The sequence below is a fragment of the Trichoderma citrinoviride genome, assembly GCF_003025115.1.
Source record: "Trichoderma citrinoviride strain TUCIM 6016 unplaced genomic scaffold BBK36scaffold_1, whole genome shotgun sequence".
Classification (NCBI taxonomy): domain Eukaryota; kingdom Fungi; phylum Ascomycota; class Sordariomycetes; order Hypocreales; family Hypocreaceae; genus Trichoderma; species Trichoderma citrinoviride.
This window is the reverse complement of record NW_020194709.1, coordinates 285,328-312,264: the sequence shown is the minus strand read 5'-3', so window position 1 is coordinate 312,264 and position 26,937 is coordinate 285,328. Positions and strand designations below refer to the sequence as shown.

The following is a 26,937-nucleotide window of genomic DNA, read 5'->3' as shown; positions in this document are numbered from 1 at the left end:
GAGATACATCACTGATCTCCAGATTGGTAGTCGTGTTGTATATGTTTTGGGTTGTAGTTCTACCCATCATCGCACGCTCAGGAGCTGGGATGTTGGAGATTTCGACAACACACGGGGTCAGCCTATTGCACTGCAGATAACTAGTATTACAACGGGACTTCCATCATTTACACTCCGCTCAATAATCAAATAGTAAAATATCTATACATTTATTTACTGTTATTTCACCATGTCTGGAAAAAGCAAGAGTGTTAATCCCTGACGGCTGTATCAATCCTTAACACCATCAGCTAATTCCAGAATCACCAATTAGTCTAAGCCTTTGGCAGCCATATAATCTCTGGCTGAAATCCAGGTAACTCCTTATACTCCTCTTCCGTCAACTGCCTCCCGTCCTGCAGATCCGTCACAACGATTTGCACTCGATCCTCTGCAGACAGTCGGTCCGCAAACTTCTCCGCGTTCAAAACCCGCGACGCTGCAGGTTTACGGCATCGACCAGAGTTCTGCAGTCCGACTCCCGCTCGTCCAGGCCCCATTCCCAGGCGTGTGACTTGGCCAATGAAATCTGGGTTATCCGGAACATGGGGAGTCAAGGTCTGTGCATCGGGGGCGAAGACGTCGATGCGGTAACTCGAGGCCGTACAGCCGACGCCAGTAAATACCACGAAGGGGATCTTGGCGACAGGCTCTGCGTTGGAAGCTTTAACACCGTTGGTTTCAGATTTTACGCCGTCGCCCTTTCCGCTGATCTTGACGCCCTTTGGAATATAGACGGCACGGCCACCAGAAGGACGCAAATTACGCACTCCGCGTTCGATGATGGACGGCGGTCTGTAGACGTCTGGGCTGACGGGCAATCCGTACATGTATCCCAGAGCCCGTGTATCCTTTGCCATGTCCCCGATAGTCGTGTATATCCAGCGACGCGGATCGTCGTAGCTGATGTTCGTGCCATTGTCGATGAACGGCTGAAGAGGGAAATTGGAAGTGAAGTGATTCTCGGGATGGGATTCCATGAACATGCCCGCCAAGCGATCCATGTTGGCGTGATAGGACAAGAAGATAGGGTCGAAAGCCGTGTATGTATTGTCAGCCTGCGAAAAAGCACGTCAGTAACTATTATGCAATTGCTCCTCTTAGGGGAGATGTGATTTACCATATCAGGTCCTGTCCAGCCGTGAAAGTTGTCGTGGACCTGCTCGAATAGCCCGTCAAAGTTGAAGCGATGGGGATATAATTCATCGCGCTGGTTCTCCGAGAAAGTCTGGATATTGGCCCAGGGAATGCCTAAGTGCTCCTCGGTTTCCGACGAGGTAAAGGTTGACTGTTTCAACGCATTTGTGATCTGCTCATGATACAGCTTCATCATGCATATCTTGGCGGTCCATTTGGCTGAAGAAGGTCCCTCTGCCAGGACCTTGTCTCGAGTCACATACTGACTCGTTCCGTCGGCAGACTTTCCATCCAGAGACAGGGCATACTTGAGGGGATTGGGGCGGATACTACCGTCTTTGGGATGGACGTAGGTGTCTTCAAAGAAGCATGGCGGGATTCCTGCATGAGGGGAATCCGATTTGGCAGAGCCAACAGAGTAACCGTTCCAGTAGGGGATTGGGAAGCCTATGAGCTGTTCTACGTAACGGAGGAAAGCTCTATGCCACAGAAAGGTGGCTTCTTGGTAGTGCAAACACCATTCAGCATCTATAATCTATCGTCAGTAGTTATTAATGAAGATATCGGAGGTCACACTTACGCAGCAGTCCGAGTTCCTGCCACTTCGAACCCAGTACGCCCACCTTAAGCACGTCATCCAGCTGGGCCTGATACTCGGCGAGTCTGTCCTTTGACAGACTCATGATGTCTTCTCTGACTTTGTACGTCTTTCGCGGCTCCACAGGCTTAGGAATGATCAACTTGGGTACTGGAACATCGGATTTGGTCTTTGGAAAGCCCCCGTTGGCCCACTTTCGCAACACCTCGAGTGCGCTCTCTGGCCAGTAGTCTTGGGGATCATTGGTGACTGGCATTGACTCCGATCGGAGATGATGATAGATGCTGACGATTCTCTGTTTCACGTCATCATAGGAATCGAGACTCCAGTGGTTTGCACCCCAATACCTCATCGCTTTGATCCAGCTCGCTCCTTTCTTGGCTGGATCACCTTGAACCCAATGGGGGGATTTAATGAGAGGAATAACGTCATCTTCCCATGTCGGCGTATAGTCTTCATGAGCGGAGGTTGAATCAGCAAACCCATTTGCCTTCTCACGAGAAGCCAGATAAGGGCAGCCTTGAGATCCTCCAGTCTTTCTGCCGCCAATTTGTCTCGAATTTGCAACATTTTGACAGCGAAGAGCAAGTCTTGCTGGCTTGGGGAGTGCTTGCAGGTTCAGTGGTGCTGGAGAATAATCTGCATCAGGCTTTGGAAGCATTCTCGGGTTCACGTCACCCAGAACATCTGTCCATTCCTTGAGAAATTTCTGCCCACGCTCTGGCATGGGCACAACTTCGCCTTTCGCAGTCATTTCCAAAAACGGAGCGGTGAATGGCATCTTGGTCGCGTAAGGCATGGTGTACCCAAACTCGTCGAGGGGCAGGGGACGGTAAATTCTCCTGCGCGACTCTGCCAGCGACAGATAGTCGTACAGGGCCTTTTTGGGCTCGTTCTTCATGCGGGCTTTGACTGCATCGAAGTACTCGACGATGCTCTTTTGATGGTCCTGGAGGGTGCAGTCCAGCAATTGAAGAAAGTGCTGCTCCGGGGTGCCATTGATCTTCGCCCATGAAGAGTGCTTGACATTGTCGACAAACCGAGCATCAAGATCGTATGCATTGCCGTCGAACGTGGTGTCTTGTGGCACGTATTGCATCAAGCGTCCTCTCTTCCAGGAGTAAATGGGGTTCCAAAAGTCGACCATGACGATGGCGTTGAACGTCTTGCCGGAGAATAGTCCAATGAAAGAAGCCGGAGTAATCGCCTGGGGATCGGTTTTTGGGACAATTTTCTTGAGGGTCTGCATTCTCTGGACTCCATGAGCGTCCTCGAATGATGCGTGTAGCATGTTGAAGGGTGTTTCTCCTTCGCCGACCAAGACCTTCTTGAAATATACGTCGTCATAAGAGACTCCAGTTTCTGTCCGCTTGTCGCCGCCGAGGGACTGCCAGGGGAGCTGGATATCGGGAGTATACTCTGTGGGATCGATTTCTTGAAGCAAGCAGAGCCCAAGGTCGTCGACGGCTTGATGGTAGACTTCATCGGAAAAGGAGACGCCGAGTTTTTGAGGCGGCTGTTAAACAGACTAGTGTTAAGATCGGCAACTAATGGTAACGTTGGTGTAAAGTGGCCGTGACGTACCAGGAGAGTAGAAAAGTTTGTCAGGCTCAAGAGCTCTTGGTCGTAAAAGTGATTATCGGGAATGACCCAGTTGCCCTTAGGCTTTGGGACGTTCAGAACCAAAGCATCAGAGAACCTGGGTGGCGGCTTCAGAAATGGCTTGAGCGATGCCCCTTCCATGTTGATGGTCGTCGTCAAAAACAGGTGCGATACCCATCGCGGAATATTCTTGGGGTTCTTGAGCAGCTTGGAAGCAGAATCGAAAAAGTCCATTTTTTCTTCGAATCAGGAACCAGTTGACAATGCCATTCTTGATGGCCGTCTCCAACTCTTCGGGGTTGTGATTGACGGCGGAAAACACGCCTTGTCCGTCCTCCGTGATGTAAGGAAGCTTTTTGTACATTTCCTTGAGATTGTCGGGGATGCAGGCTTCGAAGTGGACAGGAGCGCCGCCAAGCCAATGCAGCCATGGCCTAAGAGCATATGATGTCAGTCAGATAAAAGATAGGATATTCATGTGGAAGACGTAGATCACTCACGTATGGAGTTCTTTCATGATGCAGGCTCCGTTGACATGTCCGTTGAACGGCCCGAGATACTCGGCAGTCCCAAAGGCATCCATGGACTCTCCAAAGTATGTCCAGGACTGTTTTTTCCTGTTCCCGTTGGGGAAATCACTCTGGTTTCACGTCAGATGGGGCATGCAAGCTTAACGTTATTGGAGTGGGCGGACCTGATAGAATCGGAACGTGAGGCCGTCCCAAGAAGCCACCTGGAGGAATGACTTGGTTCGTGACGACTGCAGAGGATCCCTTCCTCCAACGATACACAACGTCCACTCAGATGTTGATGAGCTGAATGCACCCTTGTCCACCAAGGTGATGAGTGTTACAAGGCGAGGATGGGGATCAAACCAGGTAGCATCTGGGTTCTTGCTAAGATCAAAGAAGCTTCCGTCGGCAACCATAAAAGTTTTGATGCAGTACAGGGGCTGGTCTCCGGTGCTCTCGTCTTATCGATGTTAACAAGATATGACCATGAAGCGCACGAGGTGATAGAGGCTTACTCCAGAAGTGCATTACCAGCGAGTCAAAGGACTGGCAAGATGCATTATCGCCTTGCTGTAGCCACTTGCCAAAGAAGTCCTTGAACTTGGTATCGAGAGTGACTTGATCAGCCTCGTGGTCTTTGTCTGGTTGCCCCTTACGGATGAATTCTCTCCAGTAGAATTTCGGCGCCATTGTGAATGTAATGTTATATTTCAGTATATGGCAGAGATTTTTATTGTAACAGCAGTCTACCGTCGTCTCTACTTATACAGGAGTGACACTTTGGCTTGACAGCCTGCTGTTCAGCCTCAACGATCCATTGCCGTGAAGCCGAATAACTGTGACGGAGAGAATCTCGACATAAGGCGCAGAATCAATAGTCGACAGCGTTTCGTCGAGTGGCTGGCTGAGTTTCTGTACATGGCCTCTTCGAAACGTGGTCTAGATGTCGAGTTGCGGTTCGCTTAGAGGAGTTGGAGGCCGTGATGCTCAGGCAAGGCGCAGACGAGGCGGAATGCTTTGAAGAAAGTCGCTATGATAGGATGTGACAAAGCGGACTGCAAGGCTAGAGTGAGCCTGGATGGAGCTATTGTACTCACTATTGCTTTTGTCCTCGGTTCCCGCAGCATGCAGGGGAAGAAGCAAGCCGGACAGTTTGGTCCCAAGACACGGCCCGTAGTGCCATTGTGATCGGCCCATCCGTTTGGTCGGATCTAGCCGCTGCATGTTGGGCGGTCCACTTAGAGGCATGGGTCCGTGAAGGCTCTAGAGCTTGGCCATCTGGCTAGAAGATCTGGAAAACGGATATGTGACGGGAGACAAACCGTGAGAACCCCGAAGCGGATTAACCGACAACGCTTTGCAGGGATTCATTCAATAGATGCCCTAAAGACCCAATATTGGCTAGAGAAGGTCCAGCTTGTGATGTGGTTGTGGCTAGCTGAAGCGAGTCGAGACTGTAGGAGATGAACCTGGTAGAATACGAGACGGCTCTGATTGGATTATACTATTCTCATCATGCTGAGCTCTCGAAGCTCCTGCCATGTAAACTGGTGATGTTTTGGTTCTGAAAGCGCCCAAGAAAGAGCTCAGCTCTTCGTAAACGGTAACATGGCTGTATGAGGGTTGTGGTGAGTTGAGCCGGCTTTCCGTGGAGGCCGCAATGATAGACTATTGAGTGTGTTGAAGCGTGGACTTGGTTGAGCGGTTGGAGGACTCGCGTCGAGTATAAAGATGAGAAGATACTATCGAGCCCCAAGATACAATGCCGCACCTCACCTCACCAACGCAAGCCACCACGATTTTCTATTCACGTTTCCAACTTCGTCACTTCTAATCATTTTCAATTTCTTCACTTCTCTTCCCTTTGAAGTTGCACCACTTCAGCCGTCAAGATGAGCGACCAAACGATCCGAAAGCTGGCAGTCTTCCGGGCTCCAGGATATCCGTACCAAGATGACAAGCTCACGGCTGGGCAGACTGGCGTCTGGTCGGACATTATCGACACGTGGATGACTGAAGAAATTAACGCCGAGTATCGCGACGACGACGGCAACATGCACCCCCTCCCTGGTCCGAGGAAGCGCGGCTGCGATGGCAAGCCAAGAACCAAGCTGAAGCAGTTTTTCAACGGCCGCATCACTCCGTATAATGTTGGCCAGAAGCCTACTCCCATCACTTGGATCGGATTCCCGCGACTGGTAAGAGTTCTTTGATTGACCCGGTTGTTGTTGGAACTTGGCACTGACTTGGTTCGCAGATCCAGAAGGAAACCAACACGGACCAAGAACGGTGGAAGGAGGCGGATGCTCACCGCGACCGCCAAGATGAGTATCTCGAGTGGACAGTGAAGAGGGACGAGGACGGGAGAATCGTATCTGTAACGTTTACCTGCGAAGGGCCCGAGGTGAGTGATTGACGACCAGTGAGCTGATTGGGAACAGCGATGATGAGCTAACATGCCATGTGACAGTACTGGGCCTTCTTGGCAGATTATGCCCCCAAGAAGATGTTTTCCATGTACCAGAGCTGCAACCCCGAGTTCGCCGACCAGATGAAGCAGGAGGATCTCTTTGGCCCCGATGGGAAATATGAGCCATACAACAAGTGGAACGGCGTCGTGAGGAGCGACCCCAAAAGTGCAGATGACCTGATCACGACGAACCCTGGCTGCATCATGCACCTGGCGCAGAAGAACAACACGCTGAGCGCCGAGATTGACATTGCCGCTCAGGGCACCGTGATCCGTAAGAGAGATGACGGGACGATTATCGTCGACCCGGTGGAGCTGTGCAACTGCTCGGCGTATGGAAACCCGACGCGCAACTCGGATCCCAAGGTATGTGACTCGTCTTGCTCTGTTGTGTGGTAAGTGCTTCTTTGTGGCTAACAGAGATTACTAGATTGGGTCGATGATCAACTCGCTGGTGGTCAAGGGTGCCAAGGTCTCGATTGCCGACCCTGTGGCCATCTATATGCGTGAGTTTGCGGCATCCAAGTTCATGCTGGACGTCGATGGCACCGGCGAGAACCTGCAGCCCGTCCCCGCGGGCACCTTCACCTGGGTGCGCGGCGATATCAAGAAGTACATGGGCCTGCGTCTGCACATTCAGGTTCCCGACGGCATCGTGGGCACGGGCGACAGCGCAGGGCGGCAGCTGACGGTGAGCGACCTGGTCGACACGAGCAACAGTCAGAATGTGCTGCACGGCGCCCAGTTTGCCGACTACATCACGATGAGCGTCAACGGAGTGATTATCCCTGGCGGAGAGCCGGAGCCGGCGCAGGAATGTCCCTGCAAGTGCAAGACGGAGGCCAATGGAGAAGATGAGGCTGTGAAGATGATGGCTTCATCTGACGGGATGGAGCGATTCCAAGGCCGGATGAGAGTGTAGAGGCCATGGTGACTCGGCGAGTGTCTGCCCAGGCGGGGGGGGATGTATCTAGCAGCAGAGGTTAGTTGTGTGCTTGAAATGCAATTTGATAGAGCATGTTACCTTGTAAAGCCTCCGAAAATCTACAGGGGAGTGAGAGATGAACCATATTCGTCGTGGATGAAGCTGTTCAAATCGCATTTGGGAAGAGTGAACAGAGATCAAGTGCCGTCATTGATGAAATGAGTTCAGCATTCAGGCACGAGAAGCTGGTGGATTGATGGTGGATCCGCTGGGTACGTACCTGCAGCGGCTTGTGCAGATATGGTATAGTGCAATGCTAGTCCCTCAAAGTGCCCGCGATCCGACACCCTCAGGTTGTATCTATGTACCTTCGTACCTCGGTACGCTCCTCTTCTTCAGAGCGAAAAATAAAGACGAGATCAGTCAGAATCTGGGTAGCAACCTAGGATGGATGGCACCAAAGTTCAGTCTCGTGATGCAAGTAAATTGCGTCGTTCTCTTCCATCTGCTATCCCATCTTAAGAGGCTCTATTTTCACCCTTCATCAGCAGAACACCGTTGCATCATGTGGTGGTACCTTACTACCTAGTTTCTATACCGAATATCATAATCAAAGTCATAATGGGCCAGATGTTGGAGCTTAAGACTGACGTGAAATCACACCTGGTTGTACTTTTTATAATCCTACAAGACCTAAGTAGTGAGAAGTTAAACAGGATTCATTATTCTTTCTTGGGCAGTTACGATCTCGAAGGAGGAAGTAACAACGAACAGAAGAAAATGGAGGCACTCTAGGGTATCAGTGTTCAGTAGCCCCGGCTTCTGTCGCAAAGGTGCCTGATAGAACGCTTCGACAGCGACATCGATCAAGGGTTCGGATCATGGCCGATATACATATTTCCCTTGGTTTTGCGTGATTCTATCTGACAGTTACTATTCGAAAGACAGAGACAATGCCGCGGTTGCGAACCAAGACTTGTCGACCAACATCCATCCTCCTTGTAACCAGACTTTTCCAGTCATGCCAGTCATGAATCCAGCATTCAATGCTCAGTACGAAATGTATCCACCCCATGACAGTTCAGTTCAACCTTGCTGAGACACTTGAAAACGTCAAAGCGAAATCAACACCAAAATGCACAGAGCGGCCGCTCCCTAGCGCTCAAGCGAAAAGCCGCCCTGGTTGGCCTTGACCCGATCTCAAGGAGCTCCACTACCTGTCAGCCGTTTTTTCTACAATCGGACGTCCAGCCCAGCTCGAGCCTCTCAACCACCTGCTAGCCTCGATCATCAAAGGGTCTCGTGCCGATGAACCAGGAATAAGAGGCTCCTGGTTGGGCGGAGATTACGAGTGAAATGCCGTGATTGGCGATGCACCGGGACGACCGAGTTGCCACGCAGAAAGCCGGAGAAAAACTGTCAGCTAGGTTGCCGAGTTTAAGCCATCTTGATAGACCGTCAAGGAAACTTAAGAATCAGAACGAGGGGGTAGAACGTATATATAAAGGACATGTCGAGTCAAGAATGGCGCCTCCCCCGAGATGACAATCCATCATTGATACCCATCGCCTTCTCTCCTTTCCTAGGTACTTTGAGCACAACGACATCGACATCATGGGAATCTTTACACAAATGTGGCCGCCCAAGCCAGCCTTCACGGAACAGAACTTGGGTGATCTCACAGGCAAGGTATGCGACTTCGCGATCCTCTGCTCGCCACCTACGCTGTGAACGGTTTTGCTCATGCATAATAGGTCTACATCGTCACCGGCTCCAACACCGGCGTTGGCAAAGAGCTCGCGCAGATCCTCTACTCCAAAAACGCTGCCGTCTACGTCGCGGCCCGTAGCCAGGCAAAAGCCACGGAAGCCATCGAGGACATCCGCAAAGCCTTCCCCGCTTCGACCGGCCGCCTCGAGTTCCTCGCTCTAGACCTGGCCGACCTGGAAGCCGTCGCAAAATCGGCCAAGGAGTTCATCGCGCGGGAGACGAAGCTCGACGTCCTGTTCAACAATGCCGGGGTCATGCACCCGCCGCAGGGATCAGTGACGAAGCAGGGCTACGAGCTTCAGCTGGGCGTGAACAATCTGGGACATGTGCTGTTCACGGAGCTCCTGACGCCGTTGCTGGCTCAGACTGCGGCGAAGAGCGCGCCCAACTCGGTGCGGGTCATCTGGGTGAGCTCTTTGTACTCGGAATTGGGATCGCCCAAGGGCGGGATTGACCCGAATAACCTGGGCCTCACGAAAAAGGAGCAGAGCATCTACTACAAATACTCTGTCAGCAAGGCGGGCGTCTACTATCAGGGCGCAGAGTATGCGAAGAAGTACAAGGACAAGGGGATTATCAGCATGGTGAGTCTAGGCTATGAGAATGGCAGGATGCAATGGGCTTCGATGGGATATCTTGCTAATATTCGAACAGAGTGTGAACCCCGGAAACCTCAGGTCTGACCTTCAGCGATATGGTGAGAATGGAATCATTCACAAAATCAGCAAAAGGGTCGTCCTGTTTCCCCCAATCAACGGAGCATACTCGGAGCTCTTCTGCGGCCTGTCTCCGGAAGTGACGGCAGACAAGTCAGGAAGCTATGGTAAGCACCCGTGAGGTTGCAGCCCTTCATAGCACAGCCTGTGAGCTAACTTTATCGACAGCGATCCCGTGGGGAAGATTGGCCAGGATCCGAGAGGACATTGAAAAGGGAACCAAGAGCCCGGAGGAAGGGGGAAGCGGCCTGGGGAAGATATGGTACGACTGGTGCATGGAGCAGGTTGGCCCGTTCATGCAGTAGCTTCGATGCCATTCCCTTATTTTGCAGTGCCATTGATCCATATTTCCATTTCCTTCTGTATTAGTATCTAATTAGCATCTTATTCCTATGTCCGTTAGTATTTCACTCCAGTTACACAGTCGTCAGCAGTTCCTCCAAATGCATGTCCGTTGACTCCGCGATCCACGAGTCAAGCTTGTCCGAGTTCACCGTGAGACTCATCATAGTCAATCCAAAAGGATCAATGTCTTTCACTGTCGTCCTCTCAAACAGCCAAGCCGTCTGAAAAGGCACCGCGAACAGGGGATCCCTTCGCTCTAGCATGTTCCTCCACAATGGTGCAGAAGCTGCATCCCAGAGGCCACGTCGAGCCGTAAAGTCAATCGTTCCGTCGCAGTGACCTTTTCCGTCTCTCGATACGAGATAGATGCACGTCATGCATGTGCTCGCCATCCAGACCCGGCGGACATTCTCCATCAAGATCCAGATGCGCCACAGCTTGACGACTGCTTCTGTTTTGTCCTGGGCCATGAGGTAGTCGCCGCCAAACGCGTTTTGTACCGTGACGTCGATGTTGACGGAGTCCCAGAGCTGGACGGTCCAGTCTCTTAGCAGAGGGATGAGTTTCTCGGCTTCGGCTCGTTGTCGGATGTGGCCGTCGTAGAGGCGTATGAAGACGTATACGAACAGGGACAACACTCTGGCAAGGTGTTGAATGGTCGAGAGGGGCGACACGGCGACAAAGGCCTCAGCAAGCAGATCTTTCTCAGAAGAGTATCTCTCTAGTAGGGCATCGGTTTTGTCCTGAATGTGCTGCATCACCATCTCTTCGTTGTTCTCGTTCTTCGTCCCGTAGACTGCCAGGGCGGCATAGGCATCTTGGACACAGGGCGGCATTCCCGTCTCGGCGAACAGGGACCTGTGTATCATCGGACAGTGACCTGACTCGACCCATTGCATCAGCCATTTTCTCACGCAGCGAATATACTGCTGCAGGATTGAGCCGCGAACTGCGGGAAGCCGGGGCGGATGCGCGTCGCCGTGGTAGATGACCCAGTGCTCGACCCGGAGAAACCAGGAGGCTGTGCAATACGGTGGATTGAGGATGCCGTTGACATCTTTTGAGTAGCCTCCGCCGTGGTAGTTGTCATGGCTGACTTCGGCGTCCAGCAAGGTTGAGAGCGAAGACTCTAGCAACGGCGTCGCTTGAGATTCTGCGCTTCTACTGGAGCTAGGACTCCCCATCTGGGGCGACCTGACGGCTCGACGTGCGTACGGACGGGCCACAGAGTATCGACAGGTGACTTGCTTGTCCAGACATCGCTCACAGCAAGGGCGATTCATGTCACAGCGTCGCTTTGCCTTCGTGCAGGGGATACACGCTCTTCGGCGGAGGTGAGCGGAATTGGCATCGGAATCGGCGTCTCTGCTGGGTTCGAGCTGCATGTCTGCTCTCTTTGCTTTGAGATGCGTAATGGTAACTTGCGGATGATTTGCCACGATTTCGTCTCAATTGGAGACCTCAGTAGTGAATGGAAGATAGTCGAGGCTGGTGCGGAAGAAAGTGACGGAAGATGATGCTGAGAGTTGGCGGGAAAAAAGCGTCCGCTGGCGGCAGGTTTATAAGCGGCGGAACATTTGCGGAACTCCGGCCAAGATGGTTCATTCATGCTCTGCAACGATTTGGCGGTTCTCACGATGAAGCATAGGAGCTATAGAATTTGGCTAATTTGGGAACAAAAGGATTCTCAAAGGATAGAATCTAAGTGATGTGTGAAGTGCTACAGGGGTTGATTTGTTGTTGGGCAGTTGCTATTGGGAGATGGTGAATCCCAATGCTGAGCAATGAAGATTCCAAGGTCGAATATTCGACCACCACTCGCTATCGCAATGATAACTTCATACTCTTTTCTTGAATATGAATCCGAGATTGTCACAATTCTATTTCTGAATCGTTCTTTGGGCTCAATTCGTAACATTTGCATACACTGACAGGCCCAGACCCCAACTCACACGATCTTCCGCCAATTGCCCGCAATGATCCGCTGCCGGAAGTCCTGCAAAAACGCCATCCAGCCAGCCCCTGCTTTATGAGATCGAGATCCTATACTCCGAAGCCAAAGGGCAGCTGTTTCCTTGGAAGATGCCCTTGTATAAGTAGCTCCCTTCTTCTGGCGTATGCCCTCATCTGGATTCAAGTCGCCTCATCATATCCCTCTCATAGCATCTTCCCAATCTCTCACACAACAATAACCGCCGCCATGTCTCTTACCGTCGCTCCTCAAACCAAGACCATCCACAATGCCGCATATCCCGCCATTTCAGCCTCCCGCCCAGAGCTCTCCCAAAAAGGCCGCGTCGTCTACGTGACAGGAGGCTCCGCAGGCATCGGCCTCGCCATCTGCCACGCCTTTGCCGACGCCCAAGCCGCCACCGTCATCCTCACCGGTCGTCGCGAAGCTGCTCTGAGCGAGGCCGTCGATGCCCTCTCCAAGGAGCACCCAAAGACCAAGTTCATCGGCCAGGTCCTTGACGCCGCTGATCGTCCGGCCACGGAAATGGCCTGGGCTCAGCTTGAGAAGGATGGAATTCTCGTGGATGTCTTAGTCTTGAATGCCGCCTTTGTGACGTACAGACAGGCATCCCTGGTTGAGCTTCCATATGATGAGGGATGGCCTAGCTGGGTGACCAACGTTGGAGCCAACTATGACCTTATCCAACGGTTCTACCACCAGAAGAATCGTGTCCCAGGCCGTAAGCTGGTACGTCATTGTTTCCAGTAGTTGAAGCCTTATTGATGCCGTCTTCCTTTATCTGCCAAGCTCATACTGACATCTACCCGATGGATAGTCGCTCGTCAACCTCTCAACCATGGCTATTCACGCCTTCGAACAAGTCAGAATGTTCCCCGCTTACTGCGCCTCAAAGAACGCCGGCACTCTTCTCGTCCAGCTCTTCGCCCAGGACGTTTCCCCGGACGACATGCAGGTGCTGAGCTTCCACCCAGGGGCAATCTGGACGGACGGGGTGAAGAAGAGTGGTGTTCCCAAGGAGGCTTTCGCATGGGATGATGGTATGTATTATGTCTTTTCTGTCTCTCTTCCCGCACTTGCATGGCCAAAGGTCAGCTGACCGAAATATACAGAGACGCTTGCATCGAATTATGCCGTTTGGGCGGCCTCAGACGAGGCCAAGTTCCTCCATGGACGATTCACATGGGCGGCCTGGGATGTGGAAGAGCTTCAGAGCGAAGAGTTCAAAAAGAGGCTTGAGGAGAAGCCGACGTACCTCCAGGTTGGAGTCGTTGGTCTTTCATAAGGGTCGTAAACAGCTTGGGGATTGTTTCGTTGTCAACCAGATGTTCTGTGGAGCGCTTGATCAATGTACAGAAACAATCGTCCGCAGACAAGGTATTGCGCGCATAAAGCTCGATGCACAAATATACTCCTTTTTCACAGCTTGGATTGCCCCCTCTGAGTCAAGACATGATGAAGTTCGTCTGCTAGAGCAAGGAGCTTCTCGTCTTCAAATCTTTGCCCGACCAACTGTACTGCCAGCGGCAAGCCGTGGAACTTCTCGGCGTCATATAGCTCCTGGATTGATCGGTCCAAGTCACTGTAGCAATCCTCAAGTGGCATCCCGACGTCCAGGCTCTTGTCCACAGACTCATTCAAGGGTATCGAAATACCCGTCCAGTCGACGACGTTCATGATACTCGTAAAGGCAAGCCAGGTAAACTTGTCAAACGGCACGGCCGTATGCGGTGCATTGGCAAACAGGATGCCATCAAGGGGTCTGCCGCCGTCCGGTCGCCAGAACCCCTTCATCTGCATGGCTATGCGGATGATCTGGAAGTTGAGCTCATGTAGATATTGGACCGTCGGGTTTGGCTGCTTCAACCTGGGAGTTATTGCTCCGGTCTCTTGGACGATCTTGGTGTGCGGCTCAGATTCGAGCAGTTTGCGCATATGGGACAGATCCATAAACTCGCCAACCTCGCGGTGGACATCCCACGCTTGTTGAAACGGAGGGGGCGACAGCTCAACCACCTCGTATCCAGCTCTCCTAAGCCTGTCACACGCAATTCGGAGACCTCGCTCGACCGGTGGATGAAGATGGACCACGTCAGTCTTGAGCCAGACGCCGATGCGAGGCTTACTGGGGCACGTAATCTGCATCCACGGATGAGGGTATATGAACGGGCTGTCGTTCCACGGCTCCGCACTCGCCATGACCCTGGCCGCGAGCCTCGCGTCTCTCACTGACCTGGCAAGAAATCCAGAGACCGCCGGAGGTCCCAGAGCCGTTGTTCCCATGATGCCCTTGCCCAGGATTCTCTGGCCGTCAATTGGGATTCTGTACGCGCTGGGCTTATATCCGACGACGCCGCATACTGCAGCTGGAATCCGCACACTTCCCGCCGCATCTGTTCCCAGCCCCAGGGCAGAGCCGCCCATGGCAATCAGTGCGGCTTCGCCTCCTGAGGATCCGCCTGCTCCAAACTCAGCATGATGGGGATTCAGGGTACGGCCGAAAACGATTGAGTCGGTGTCCGCAGTCAAGACGGTCTGGGGAACCGTTGTCTTGGCGATAATAACACAGCCGGCGTTGAGCAGCATCTGGACAGCTTGACTCGTTGATCTGGCGGGTCGGAAGCAGAGGGACGTAATTCCCAGCGAGCTGTCGTATCCTTTGATAAAGAATTGGTCCTTGACGCTGATCGGAAGGCCGTGGAGAGGTCCGACAGTTCTCCCGCGTCTCTTGTACTCGGCATCCAGCCACTTGGCTCGGGCGACGGCTTCTTCAAACATGATTTCCGTCAAGCAGATGGTCAGCTGCTGCGCAACGGCGGCGCGTTTGCAGAATGACCGAACGACATCCTCAGCCGTCACTTGACCGGCAGATAGCAGCGAGAGCAATTCAGTGGCGTCTCGAGCGGGACTTGTGAAGGCGAGATCCTTCTCTGAGAGGATTCCGCATCGAGGAAGATAGTCTATCGGCCTGGTCCCAGGAGGGAGTGACTCTGAGAGAAGCCATTCCGGAGGGATTTTGGAGTCTCGCTCGGCACGTTTGCGGGCGGCGATGTCCTGCCAGGATGATTGAGGCATTGGACTGAGTCGGAGGTTGTTCGCGAGTGAGTCGGCTAGGTGTTGAAGGAGAAAGGTTGAGAAATGGTATGGAATGAAAGTTTCTCAGCCATTGCGTGTCGCTTCTGAAGCCCTGGTACGCGTATGCCATGCCGTGAGATTATAGGGCATTTTGTTCTGTATTTACATGTAATCATAACCATTTCCCCAACAGCTGGAAGAGGCCGAAGGTGAAGAGGATTACATAACGGTTGACCGGATGCTGAAAGATACGAGATTTGCAAGAATCCGGAAAAATATGGTGATTCAATATTGGACTATACTCAGGGATAAATCGTGCTTTATCTCTTGCATGTTGCTGTCTATGACAACTTGGTCTCTTGCTCGTCAAAATTTGGCATTGCTTGTTCCTTGTCGCTTACATCTAAGACAGCCGGCTGACCGAGCAATGATCGAAGATGAAACCACCAAATCGACACTTCTTTTCCGCTCCAGCTGCTACACGTGTGAATTGAAAGAATTGGCGACCATGTCATTCAGTAATTGCTCAACTTGAAGACTCCAAGTCAGTTCATTACGATCGGAGCTCAGCTGCTGTTGCTTGACACTGCTGCTAGCACTAGCCACTGACAAGCTACGCCGGAGCCCAAGGAGCTTGGGATTCCGTAACTGAGTTTTGACATTTCCAAGATTCTACTTCGCACTCCGTAAAGCTTGCTGCGATGGGCTGTTGCTCAAGGGAACAGTTGGAATCAACCGCCTTCTCCCCGTGTGACAGACAGACAATACAGCGACTCGACAGCCTCGGGAGCCCTTGATCGTCTCCTTCTGAAACCCAGACAAGCAGCCACAATGCAACGTTAACCTCAGCATCCCCCCCACTCGCTTTCTCGCTCCTACTGCCTCAAGTCGTACTGCCTCGTACCTGGTCTGTCCCTCGCTCTAGAGTAGGTAGAAATTCCTTCTGGAGCAAGGCCCTTGTGGCTGGTCTCCTCCCCAGACAAGTGCGGGGAGACGGGTGCCAGAGCTCTACCATCCCGGGCAGTAAGCACGCATCTCGTAGTGCCTGGGCCTGTGATAGCCGCCAACTAATGGAAGCCATACAGGGCCGGGATCCGCAGATTCTTGCCGTCGATATGTCTCCGTATTCGAACGAGGAAAGCAAGCATGCAGAAGAAGAGACATTGGTCTTCTTCGTTGCTCCTGCGAGCCGATTACAGATCGAGAATCAGGCCATCTTCAAAAGCAAATCCGTCAGACAAATCCGTCAAAGGAAGCAACGCCGGGCCGGTTGCTGCCAGAACGAAGAAGCGAGCGGGCAATGGCCAGCATGTAAATCAGGACTCAGTGGCCTTGTCTTTTTTAGAATTCTTCCCTTCTCCCCATCCCCGTAGACAGCGATTCTTCTCCTCTTTCTCCTCCCGCTCCATTGCCCGCCAATGCTTCTTCATGTCTTCGTCAATCTCCACTCCAAGCAGCTCCATCCCCTTGCCGCCATGCCGCTAAGCAGCTTTTCGTTTAGCCGGCCACATCTACAAATCCGGGGCACTGGCAAGCGACTGTACCTCTACAGCTGTCTTCTCCCTTTAGGATATCATGTCTTGGCTCAGGATGTCTCTCTGCTTCGGCTCCATAAGTATGCTGCATACTTACGCTGCATCTCCTGCGTCGACGGCGTCTTCAGGGGAAGACGCGTCTATTGAGGGAGATTCCATCGGCAAGTTTAATATGTTTCTTTTTAAGCTTCTGTCTAACTCTTCAGCGATGACACCCCTGCCACCCTCACTGATAGGTGGAACAATCGTCAAGGAGCCATGCTAATGCTTGCCTGCAGTCTTTCGACCCACGCTAGGGACCTTCAATTGATACCGTGTGGCATCAGCGATGCTCTCTCCGACCTCGAAACCACCACACCAGTCTCAACAAGCCGGGGTTGAAGAGCCACCATGTATGGCATCCATTCTGATACTTTCTGATCTGCGAAACGATTTGCTCGAGCTGACATAGACTTCGTATCGGCCAGCACTCCTTCCCTCTTGTACCACCCAGGGCTCCCTCCACATCACCCATTACATACATTCGACAGCTGGTGGCATTCTCGTTACATCGGGCCAAAAGCAAATCCCAGAAGTCGCACAAGTGGCGGGAGCCTTATCAGTCATGGCACTCCACTCCACGCCCTTGTACACCTTCTTGGTTGGTATATATCCGCCATTTCCTTGTTCTGGGCTCAGCCTGCAAGCTCGGAACTCACTGTCGTGTCTCTTCGCCCTGTTTCAAGCACGGCTACTGGCCCTGTTCGTGTCTCTCAGCCTCGCCTACAAGCTACGCTCGAGATTGTTGTCTCAGAGCTGTTACCTTTGTTCTCTTTCTCTTTTCCTTCTCTGTCCCTAGTTCATCTTGAGCCATCGCAGCAATCATCATACCCCTCGTAACATCCTCTCAGCATGGCGGACACCGACTTCAAGCGCGAAGTCACCCGACCCGACTCTGTTCATGACTTGAAGCATGGTGGGGCTACCGCCGAAGCCATTGAGGCCATTCGAGCCGAGCATGAGCTCACCTTCACCGAGGCTTTGAAGCTCTATCCCAAGGCCATTGCCTGGTCAGGCTTCGTGTCCATTGGCGTCATCATGCTGGCCTTTGATCCTCAGCTCATCGGAAACCTCTATTCGACGCCTCAGTTTGCTCGCGACTTTGGACACTTGTACAAGGGCGATGTGAGCGATCACTGTCTCTATTTTCGTCTTCATAGCAATTGACACACTTCTTCTGCAGTGGGTGATTCAAGCATCATGGCAAACCGCTCTCTCAATGGGCAACCCCATCGGCCAGGTCGTGGGTGCCCTCTTCGCCGCTTACCCCATGGATTATTTTGGCCGAAAACTCACCTTTGCCGTCTGTGTCATTCTCACTGCTGGCATCGTCTTCATCCAGTTCTTCTCCAAGACACTCGGTGTCCTTCTCGCGGGAGAGCTGTTGGCCGGTCTTGTGCTGGGCATGTTCGTTGTCATTGCTCCGGCATACGCCTCTGAAGTTTGTCCTACCGCACTTCGTGGCCATCTCACCTCGTTTGTCAACCTCTGCTTCGTCATCGGTCAACTCCTAGGCAACGGCGTCACTGCGGGTACCTCGAAACTGAACAACCACTGGGCCTACAAGATCCCCTTCCTTCTCCAGTGGTTTTGGATCATTGTCATTCTCCCCGGCATGGCTTTTATCCCAGAGAGTCCCTGGTGGTTGGTCCGAAAGAACCGCTTGGAAGACGCTGAAAAGTCCCTGCGAAGACTGGCATCGTCCAAGGTCAACGTTCAGGCTACCTTGGCCTTCATCGTGGAAACCGACCGTCTGGAACAGGAGCTTGAGGCTGGCAGCACGTACTGGGATTGCTTCAAGGGTGACAACTGGCGCCGCACTGAAATATCAATGGGCGTTTACTGCACTCAGGTTCTCAGCGGTATTTATCTCATCAATTATGGCACCTTTTTCTTTCAGCAAGCCGGCCTTCCCACCGATCGCGCCTTTGACATGTCAGTTGGTTTCTTGGGTAAGTTCTCGTGTCGCCCCTCTCTTTTCTCCATTTCTTGTCACGTTTCTCTTGGCTAATCAGTCTGATTCTTCGGCGCTTTAGCTGTCGGTTTCGTTGGAACTCTGGTCTCCTGGGTGCTCCTGATTAGGTTTGGTCGTCGGACATTGTTCGTGTCGGGGCTGGCATGGCTGGTCGTTCTCCAGTTCGTCATCGGCATCCTTGATTGTATTCCCGGTCGACCTTCGGGCGCCATCTGGGCTGAATCGTCGTTGATGCTCATCTGGAACTTCTTCTACGACATCTCCATTGGCCCCGTCTGCTTCGTTCTCCTCGGCGAATGCTCCGCCACCCGTGTCCGTTCCAAGACCATCGCCGCAGCCACGGCTGCTCAGGGGATCCTCGGCATCGTCATGACCGTCGCCATTCCGTACATGATCAACCCGGAGCAGGCCAATTTGCAAGGTAAACTGGGTTTCTTTTTTGGTGGTCTTGCCCTAATCTGCCTAATCTGGTCCTACTTCCGCGTGCCCGAAACTATGGGACGCACATTCGAGGAGTTGGATCTACTGTTCGACAAAAAGGTACCCGCAAGACAATTCAAGGGCTACAAATTGGATGGCGCAGTGTCCACTGGCGCAGCCTGATGAGGTGCCAAACGACGGAGTCGGCTGATCCCTCTTGGATATAAGCATCAATACGAGGGACGGAGAAGTGGGAGCTTGTGGAGGGTGTTTTGAATACTTCTTTCTTTCTTCATCGGTGCCTTGTTGGACGCAGCAGCAAAGCATTTGATTTGACGTGCTTGTTACGGAAGAGCCTTGTGCTACTAGGGACTGGTCAAGACGCATTTGGGGCCAAACAAATGCCACTTACGTCCTGGTGGGCTGTTGTTGGATCTCCGATGATGTCGGGCGATATGTCTTTCTGGATTGTTGAGGGAGGGCGGCAACACATCTTCTTGGACATTGGGATGGGTGGGAGGGTCATATAATCTTGGATATTGGGACATGTGGGAGGATCATTGTTTTGCATTCTTTTGCCGTTTCGTTTGCTTCTTTTTTTCCTCCATCTTGGGGTTCCTTTTCCCCCCTCTTGGTTACCCTTTTTCATTATTTGTGGTTTTGCGGACTTTCTTGGAAGTGTTCCCTTGTTTTTGTTTTTTGTTTACGGTTCCTTCTTGTTCTTATGATTCCCTTTGGTCTTAATGTCTTTTTTGGTCTTTTATCCTTCTATGGGGTTTTCCAGAGGGCGTTTCGTTCCTTTATCTTCATTCTTCTTTTCTGTCCCCATATTCTTTACTCGTTCCTCACCTTTGTGTTTTATTGTGTATTCTTCTCTTTACCTATGTCCTTTTCTTTTTCTTTCCTTCTCCTTATTGGTTATTTTCTCTGCGCTCGATTGTTTCATGGGCTTCTTCGAAAGGTTCTTTTTGTGTGCTTTGGATCACTTTCAAGTGCTTTTCCAGGGTAACCTTTCCTTGTTTGCTGGTTTCTCTTTGCTTCTGTTTTACGCTTTAAGCTGTCTTGCGGGCTCTTTAGAGACACTTCTTCTTGTGCCTTTGTTCTCTATGGATAGTCTTTGGATGGTCACTTTTTAGTGTTTTCCTGTTTCTCGTCTCGCCGTTTCTCCGTGTTCTATCCGTTTCGGGAGCTTTTTTTGTTATACAATTCTTTGTATTTCCTTCTCTTGGTTTCTTTTGCCCTCTATTGTTCCGTGGGCTCTTCAGAAGAGTGGCTTTTGGTTTTTTCGGGTGTCTTGACAGACTTTTCTGGAGACAACTTCTGGAGCGGTTTTTGGGAAGGACCTTTTTGGGGCGTTCTTCTGTGGGAAGCTGCTTGTTGCTCTTTTCTCTGTTTCTTCATCGCTGCGCTGGATTGTTTCTGGTTACCTTTTGGTCAGATGGTTTTGTAGTTTCTTGTCTGTTGTTCTGTTCTTTGTTGGAAGGATTGTGGGATTAGACAACCTTTTGGACTTAGTATATCGTAATAAACATTCTTAAATAACCTTCTGTTCCTTTTGCATATCTGAAATGTTCCCCACGTGGCATCATGAAGCTCGCTGATGCGATGTGGAGAGTTTGTCAATTTGTAAAAATATCTTGAGCTATCAACATGTTGTACAAATCCCCATGCTCCTCAACCCTAGTCTCTCTTCGTCGCAAATCCCTAGAATTGTACCCGGAAGGTACACTCCCTGGATGCTCGAAGGCATTACAGCTATCTAAGTGGTATACTCCGTTTCCCATTACTCCATAGTAGCACACATACCTTTAGATGTTGTGGGGAGAAATAAAGAAGAAAAGAAAGAGGGAAGAAAATTCTTGTGGCGTCTCATATCCATCCCTCTGAATCATGATCTTGGATAAGACCAGAATATTGAAACCCCTTAACCCTGTTGAATGATATCTAGAGCTCGAGGTTATAGAAGGGGCTTTAAAGGTTGGACGAAACGCCGGGAGAAATGGAGTCGAGCTTAACGAGGAGCTCGTTAAAGATCTTCTTTTGCACATCCTGGCCAAACTTGTTCGTGACGAACTTTGCTGGTCTGTTCGGACGGGGATGGAATGGTCAGCCCACGTTCAAGATATGGCGCGTTATATCGATAGAAGAATGGACAATGTACTTACGCTTGGACGTGGCAATTGGTCAGATAGTGGCCATGGCTGGATTCGTCCGTCCACACACCGTGTACCAGCGTTCGGCTGCCCTCCTCCGCTGTGCGAGCCAAGAGTTTCTCAGCCATCTTGAAGCCGGCGGATTCCATGTCCCTGCTGAGGTCTGACCTGCACCAGCTTGGGTTCGGGGTGTTGATGATGAATTTTCCTTTGCTGCTCGACTTTGTTCTCTCGGCTATTTCTCGTACGATGTAGAGGACGAGAAGCTTGGACAGGGGGTACCTGCCAGCCATGTCCGCTCGTTTCTGGTTATTGAGTCGGTCGAAGATCGTCGTCTCCTTCTCGTTGAGCTCGGCAGTGGGGGCCATATAATGGAGGGCGCTGTTGGGAATCACGAATCGACATGGGTTGCCGGTCTGCTGCTCTGACCTGCGCATCAAGGGCAGGAGGAGGAAGAAGAGGAGAAAGGTGTTGATGACATTGACGTTGAGCGTCCTCTCGTTTCCCTCGCTGAGGGTAAACTGGGTTGTCATAATGCCCGCGTTGGCCAGGATACCGTCTATCCGAGGCAGCTGAGAGGCCTGTTCGGCAAAGGCCTTGACAGCGTCCTGGCTATCCATATCGATGTTCCAGACTTCGATGGAGGATTCTGGCTTGCCAGTTGACTGGAGGATCAATTTCTTGGCCGCCTCACCTTTGGAGAGGGTTCGGACTGCCATGATGATCTTCCCTACGCCGAGACGGGAGAGATGGCGGGTGGCCTCGAAGCCGAGGCCGCTATTGGAGCCGGTAACTATCATGATGTGATCTGATAGATCGGTTGTCGCGGTGGGCATAGGGACGGTGACGCAGACTTTGCCATAGATGACGGATCCTAACCCGTGAAGGGCAGACATTTTCGATTATTTTGGAGTGATATTGGTCGTTGGGTATGGTTTGATGAAGGGAGTTAGATGTGGATGTTGGTTGCTTTATTTGTTGAACAGAGTGAATAAAGAGATACGAGGTTATTGGGGACTCGTGTTCAGTTTTAATGCTGTTTCTGTTTGCCTATTTATGAACATCGAAAAGAACTTCGCTGTCGTCACTAACATTCCACTGCCTTCAGTATGATACTCACATCGCGACATCTCGAACTTACACGAATCCCGTGCTTCCAACCCCGACGTAATTCCTAGCGGCAGCTTGCGGGTTTCCGTGGTGCTGTGGAGATACGGGGATAATATCTCCGTAGTAATGCTCAGGTAGAGAGGGCCAGCCCGTCGGTGGCGTTGCTGCGGCAGGGTCATCATTGGTCCTGGGGGATGCCGAATGCGGGATTCGTCGAGATAGGGACCTAGTCGGAAATAATATACCCGACGGAATCATTAAAAGCTCCGCGAGCATCGGCGGTCATGGTGCCAAGCGCGCGGTCTTTGCTCGTGGCAGTCCCTCTGGTTCGCATCTCTAAATCTTCCATCTTCTTCCCTGCAAACAGCGAGGCACATATCGCAAATTTGCAGACTCGAATCCGTCGGAGTCGCACAATGGAGTTTGGCCCCAGAAGGATCGAAAAGCGGAATCGGGCGCCTGTCTCGTGCGAACCATGTCGAGCTCGAAAGTAAGCCCTCTGAACGATAGCATCCCCTCAGAAGAGGAAGCCCCCAGCAGAGGGAGACCCTTCTCTGCAGCATGGCCCGTCAAAGACATGGCAGGAGGCTCATCTCTTACAGGCAAATGTGCAATCGCGGCCAGCCATGCGAGGGATGCACCAGGCGAAACCAGGCGTCCCTCTGCCGCTATGCGCCAAATGCCATTCGAAACAAGCCTCGGCCACCTAAGCCGGGCAACATCCAGGAGCGGCTGGACAATCTCGAGATGATGTTGACTTCGATAGCGTCGAATCCCGCCGCTCTTGGGATCGGGGTAGGAGGAGTCAAGACCGGCAAACAAATTGCGCCAAACACCACTACCACCACCACCACCACCACCACCAGAGGGTCAGCAGGTTTCCCACAGCATCAAGCATCCGTCACTCTACCACCGACTCGCCAGGAGGATCTCGTCTTACCACCCGAACAGCCTCATCGCCACGAATGTGAAAATGGCCAAGTCAGCTTCATAGAGCCCAGCCACTGGAGGGCCATCTTGGACGAGATCAAGGAAGTCCGGGAGCATCTGTCTGCGTTTGAGCGCCCCCTGCTTCAAGAAGAGCCGGATCGCAAGAGCTTCTCCCCGGAAGAAGGGGCCGAGTATCTCTTTGGGACATTCCCGGTCGTTGAGATGGAAGACGTCATCAATTCCCTGCCGCCAAGATTGGTTTGCGATGCTCTTGTCTCTCAGTATTTCAACGCGAAGTTCATGGTTCTGGGTAAGTCCTGGTCACTATAGAGGATTTCGGGTTGCTATTGCTAATGCTATCCGCATGTAGGCATCCTGCATCCAGGCAAATTCCAGAAAGAGGTCAGTTGTTTCCGGTGCATCTTTAATATCAACAGAATCCTCTGTCTACCTACAGTTGACTGACCAGACATGGGGTAATAGTATGAGAGATTCTGGGAAGCTCCCATGAAAGCACCTCCTCTCTGGGTTGCACTCCTCTTTTCCGTCCTCAGCCTTACGACGAGTCTCCGCCAAATCGCCTTTCCTTCGGAGAGCAACGATTCGGGACCAACTGCCAGCACGTTACAACAGCGGACCGTAGAGTGTCTCGTCCTGGGACGGTTCGCCACCGCAAACGCATACGCCCTGGAGGCCATGGTCCTCCATCTGCAAAGCTGTTACCTCACCCATAATAAGCTCACATCCGACCACTGGTTCGAAATGGGCACCTTGATCCGCCTCGCCTTTCGGATAGGCTATCACCGTGACCCAGATAAACTACCGGGCATCTCGGTCTTTGACGGGGAGATGCGACGCCGTGTTTGGCATAACATATTCCAGGTGGATGCGCTGATGTCCTTCCAGATGGGCTTTCCCAGCATGATTCCAACCGAGTTCTGCGACACAAAGGTGCCGAGAAACCTGCAGTTTTCCGACCTCGAAATAGGCATGACTTCGCTCCCCCCTGGACGACCGCTGTTCGAAAACACCCCCATCAGATACCCAATTGCAAAGTCGGGCATCATGGCAGTCTTCAAAAAGGTTGTTGCGCACTCTCAGTCTTTATCGCTGCCAACCTACGACAACACTATCATGCTCGATGGCGAACTGAGGGAGACGTATAACTCCCTACCTGAGATACTCAAAGCCAGAGATGTCAACCGTTCGTTCATGGATCCCTCAAGCCTCATCTTCGAAAGGACCACCCTCGAGATGCTTTACTTGAAGGGGCTCATTGTTCTCCATCGGCGATACATCAATTACGACGTCGACAGCCGTCGATTTGAGCACTCCAGACGAACCTGTGCCGAAGCAGCCCTCGATATTCTGGCTCGCCACGCGGATTTGCACCAGGCCTCACAACCTGGAGGGCGCCTGTACGACGACCGCTGGATGGTCTCGTCCCTGACCATGCACGACTTTCTCCTGGCTGCCATGGTGGTTTGCTTGGATCTTTCCGTCCGCCTTCGACGCCCTTCAAGTATCTTGTCGCCCGGCAAAGACCATGATGCCCTGACCAGAAGGGAGTATCGTGCATTGCAGACATCGCAAGCCATCTGGGCAGCGACCAGCACAATATCTCCAGAAGCAGGTCTTGCGGCTGCAGCGCTCGGACTGATGATACAAAAGGTAGCTGAGAAGGACGCCAGTCTTGCCTCTCAGTCCGTTTCCCCGCCCAGCTTGGCGGCAGAGAAATCACGTCCCGCTGTTTCTACCGAGGACCTCCCATATGCAGGCACTATGTCGCAGATGATTGACAGCATTGAGGGGCTGGATTGGGTGAGTGGCGTCTTGATGAACGTTTCAACCTTCACACAGAGATCGAAACTAACAGAATGTAGGGCCTTTTGGATCAGTATTTTCAGAATCAGCCGATTGATGGAACACGTATGGAGGGATTTGACCTGGATACTGGTGCTTCTCACTGGTTTGATATGCAGTAAGGCTGAGGGGATGGTTGCGCTCTGTGTTACGACCTCTTTCTTTGAACAAGTATATATCATGCAAAAACGTTGGACACGGAATCGCTGGGAATGATCTGCCACAGAAGCCAAATATTTTTAGCGCAGCAGCACTGTGATTGGGGAAGCTCAAGCTGGTACTGGTGAGGTATCCTAATCCTAACGGCTGGCAGCATCTTATGCGTTCAGACTACGTCGTTGAACACAGATTATCCAGCAAATCTACAAGCGCCAAAGCAAGGGACTACCTAGGCCTTTGAAGCCACGGATACTTCTTTCATTCACCTTTCGTTGCTTTCTCCCCAATTCCGGCCATTCGTCTATTGAAGTCCATGCCATAACCGGATTTTGGACAGCGTCATAAGTGTTGGGCACGAGTTGAGATTCTCGATTAGGGTCATTCATGAATCGCCGACTGTAGATGCAGGGGCCCAACGTGTGTCGAGTGGAAAGGGTAAAAGTGGATAAGAAGATAATGACGTTCGCATTGACCTTGAAAGCATCAGTTCTACACACAAGTAGTCGAGATCACTTTGAACTCACCTGAGAATGACCACATTCTTCTTGTTCTCCCCCGTTGAAAGAACCACCCTACACCGCCCGGCAGTTCTGCCCACGGTTTCAAGACACTTTGACTGCACCGACATTCTGCTCAGACCAGGCATCATCTTCCATCTCTCCCGTCGTTTTCACTCACACTTCATCAGCATGGAAGCTCCCGTTCCTTTCGTACTCTCTTCTGTCAATGCTCTCGGTGTTCTCTCTACACTCTCTTCGAATATTCTCTAGTTGTTTCCGTCTCCTTCGTTCGGGGTTGACCATTCTCCCTTCATCGACGCTCGCTCCCAATGTGTCTTTGTGTTTCTACGCTCTTTGATGCCGCGCCTCCCTCTTCCTTCTGTCATCTTTCCTCTTGTTGGGAGCCATCTTCCCGTCTTCTGCTTGCTCTCGATTGCTGCATGCGTTCGGTAAATTTATTCGTCGTCATCTACTACTAGACCTTTGAAACAGTGCCAAACTAATTCAATTCATCATTCGAACAGGTCCAAGATCTTAATATAATGCTTAGTTCTACCCCACGCTCGCCATCTGTATCAACAAGATGCAAGATATGCCTCCTTCATATCACTGATCGTCCCACCTGCCGATAACTCCATCAATCACCTTGCCGAACCAGAGCCCCCTTGTGGGATACGATTCTCTGCATTCGAGGATTTACCGACCGGTGCAATTTGGGGCAGCCCAGATTCTACACCCCGGGTCATCTACCCGTTGATGGTCTGTACGACACGACATCGACTGCCAATGGACTACAATTCCTTTCGACTTCCAATGCGTCTACTATTCTACTATCAAAGTACTCTTTCTGGAACGCCTTGTTATACCTAGTGGTATGTCGTCACAGCATCTATACCGTCTTATCATACCAAGGATACCTCACTGCTTGCTATTTGACCTCCTGGACTGACGCAACGGGTTGCACATAGACAGACACAGTGACCTGTCTGACCAGATCCAACATCTGGAATGACAACATTATGAAGAGCCAGATTCAACATCTGCGGGTACCGGACTCCCAGGATAAGGGCGTCATGGTGTGCCCCTGGGCGC

The 26,937-nt window shown here is 51.8% G+C and overlaps 9 protein-coding genes across 9 annotated transcripts; 5 read left to right on the top strand and 4 right to left on the bottom strand.

Annotated features, from left to right (window-relative positions):
• Nucleotides 1-314: 314 nt before the first annotated feature.
• On the bottom strand, nt 315-2,435 carry BBK36DRAFT_1107803 (Di-copper centre-containing protein; the record flags this gene model as incomplete). The annotated part of the gene is made up of 3 exons (XM_024889296.1): nt 315-1,097; nt 1,160-1,704; nt 1,757-2,435. 3 exons carry the CDS (start codon nt 2,433-2,435, stop codon nt 315-317), a joined length of 2,007 nt encoding a protein of 668 aa, XP_024753526.1.
• Nucleotides 2,436-5,780: 3,345 nt separating this feature from the next.
• Nucleotides 5,781-7,280, top strand: BBK36DRAFT_1136880 (hypothetical protein; the record flags this gene model as incomplete). Its single annotated transcript, XM_024893112.1, has 4 exons — nt 5,781-6,086; nt 6,146-6,292; nt 6,359-6,724; nt 6,789-7,280. 4 exons carry the CDS (start codon nt 5,781-5,783, stop codon nt 7,278-7,280), a joined length of 1,311 nt encoding a protein of 436 aa, XP_024753525.1.
• A 1,617-nt stretch (nt 7,281-8,897) lies between these two features.
• Nucleotides 8,898-10,074, top strand: BBK36DRAFT_1108856 (NAD(P)-binding protein; the record flags this gene model as incomplete). Its single annotated transcript, XM_024889413.1, has 4 exons — nt 8,898-8,972; nt 9,038-9,637; nt 9,708-9,876; nt 9,938-10,074. The coding sequence occupies 4 exons, from the start codon at nt 8,898-8,900 to the stop codon at nt 10,072-10,074; spliced, it is 981 nt and encodes a 326-aa protein (XP_024753524.1).
• A 111-nt stretch (nt 10,075-10,185) lies between these two features.
• BBK36DRAFT_1173510 (hypothetical protein) lies at nt 10,186-11,499 on the bottom strand (the record flags this gene model as incomplete). The annotated part of the gene is made up of 1 exon (XM_024895865.1): nt 10,186-11,499. The coding sequence occupies one exon, from the start codon at nt 11,497-11,499 to the stop codon at nt 10,186-10,188; it is 1,314 nt and encodes a 437-aa protein (XP_024753523.1).
• Nucleotides 11,500-12,310: 811 nt separating this feature from the next.
• Nucleotides 12,311-13,371, top strand: BBK36DRAFT_1173505 (NAD(P)-binding protein; the record flags this gene model as incomplete). The annotated part of the gene is made up of 3 exons (XM_024895864.1): nt 12,311-12,797; nt 12,904-13,126; nt 13,199-13,371. Exons 1-3 carry the CDS (start codon nt 12,315-12,317, stop codon nt 13,369-13,371), a joined length of 879 nt encoding a protein of 292 aa, XP_024753522.1. The 5' UTR covers nt 12,311-12,314.
• A 134-nt stretch (nt 13,372-13,505) lies between these two features.
• BBK36DRAFT_1108508 (amidase) lies at nt 13,506-15,161 on the bottom strand (the record flags this gene model as incomplete). The annotated part of the gene is made up of 1 exon (XM_024889374.1): nt 13,506-15,161. The coding sequence occupies one exon, from the start codon at nt 15,159-15,161 to the stop codon at nt 13,506-13,508; it is 1,656 nt and encodes a 551-aa protein (XP_024753521.1).
• Nucleotides 15,162-17,587: 2,426 nt separating this feature from the next.
• BBK36DRAFT_1136875 (sugar transporter) lies at nt 17,588-19,313 on the top strand (the record flags this gene model as incomplete). Its single annotated transcript, XM_024893111.1, has 3 exons — nt 17,588-17,860; nt 17,919-18,687; nt 18,772-19,313. The coding sequence occupies 3 exons, from the start codon at nt 17,588-17,590 to the stop codon at nt 19,311-19,313; spliced, it is 1,584 nt and encodes a 527-aa protein (XP_024753520.1).
• Nucleotides 19,314-21,101: 1,788 nt separating this feature from the next.
• Nucleotides 21,102-22,179, bottom strand: BBK36DRAFT_1164754 (NAD(P)-binding protein; the record flags this gene model as incomplete). The annotated part of the gene is made up of 2 exons (XM_024894690.1): nt 21,102-21,213; nt 21,296-22,179. The coding sequence occupies 2 exons, from the start codon at nt 22,177-22,179 to the stop codon at nt 21,102-21,104; spliced, it is 996 nt and encodes a 331-aa protein (XP_024753519.1).
• Nucleotides 22,180-22,809: 630 nt separating this feature from the next.
• BBK36DRAFT_1108968 (hypothetical protein) lies at nt 22,810-25,308 on the top strand (the record flags this gene model as incomplete). Its single annotated transcript, XM_024889424.1, has 6 exons — nt 22,810-22,883; nt 22,996-23,633; nt 23,694-23,725; nt 23,807-25,013; nt 25,056-25,144; nt 25,237-25,308. The coding sequence occupies 6 exons, from the start codon at nt 22,810-22,812 to the stop codon at nt 25,306-25,308; spliced, it is 2,112 nt and encodes a 703-aa protein (XP_024753518.1).
• Nucleotides 25,309-26,937: the final 1,629 nt, after the last annotated feature.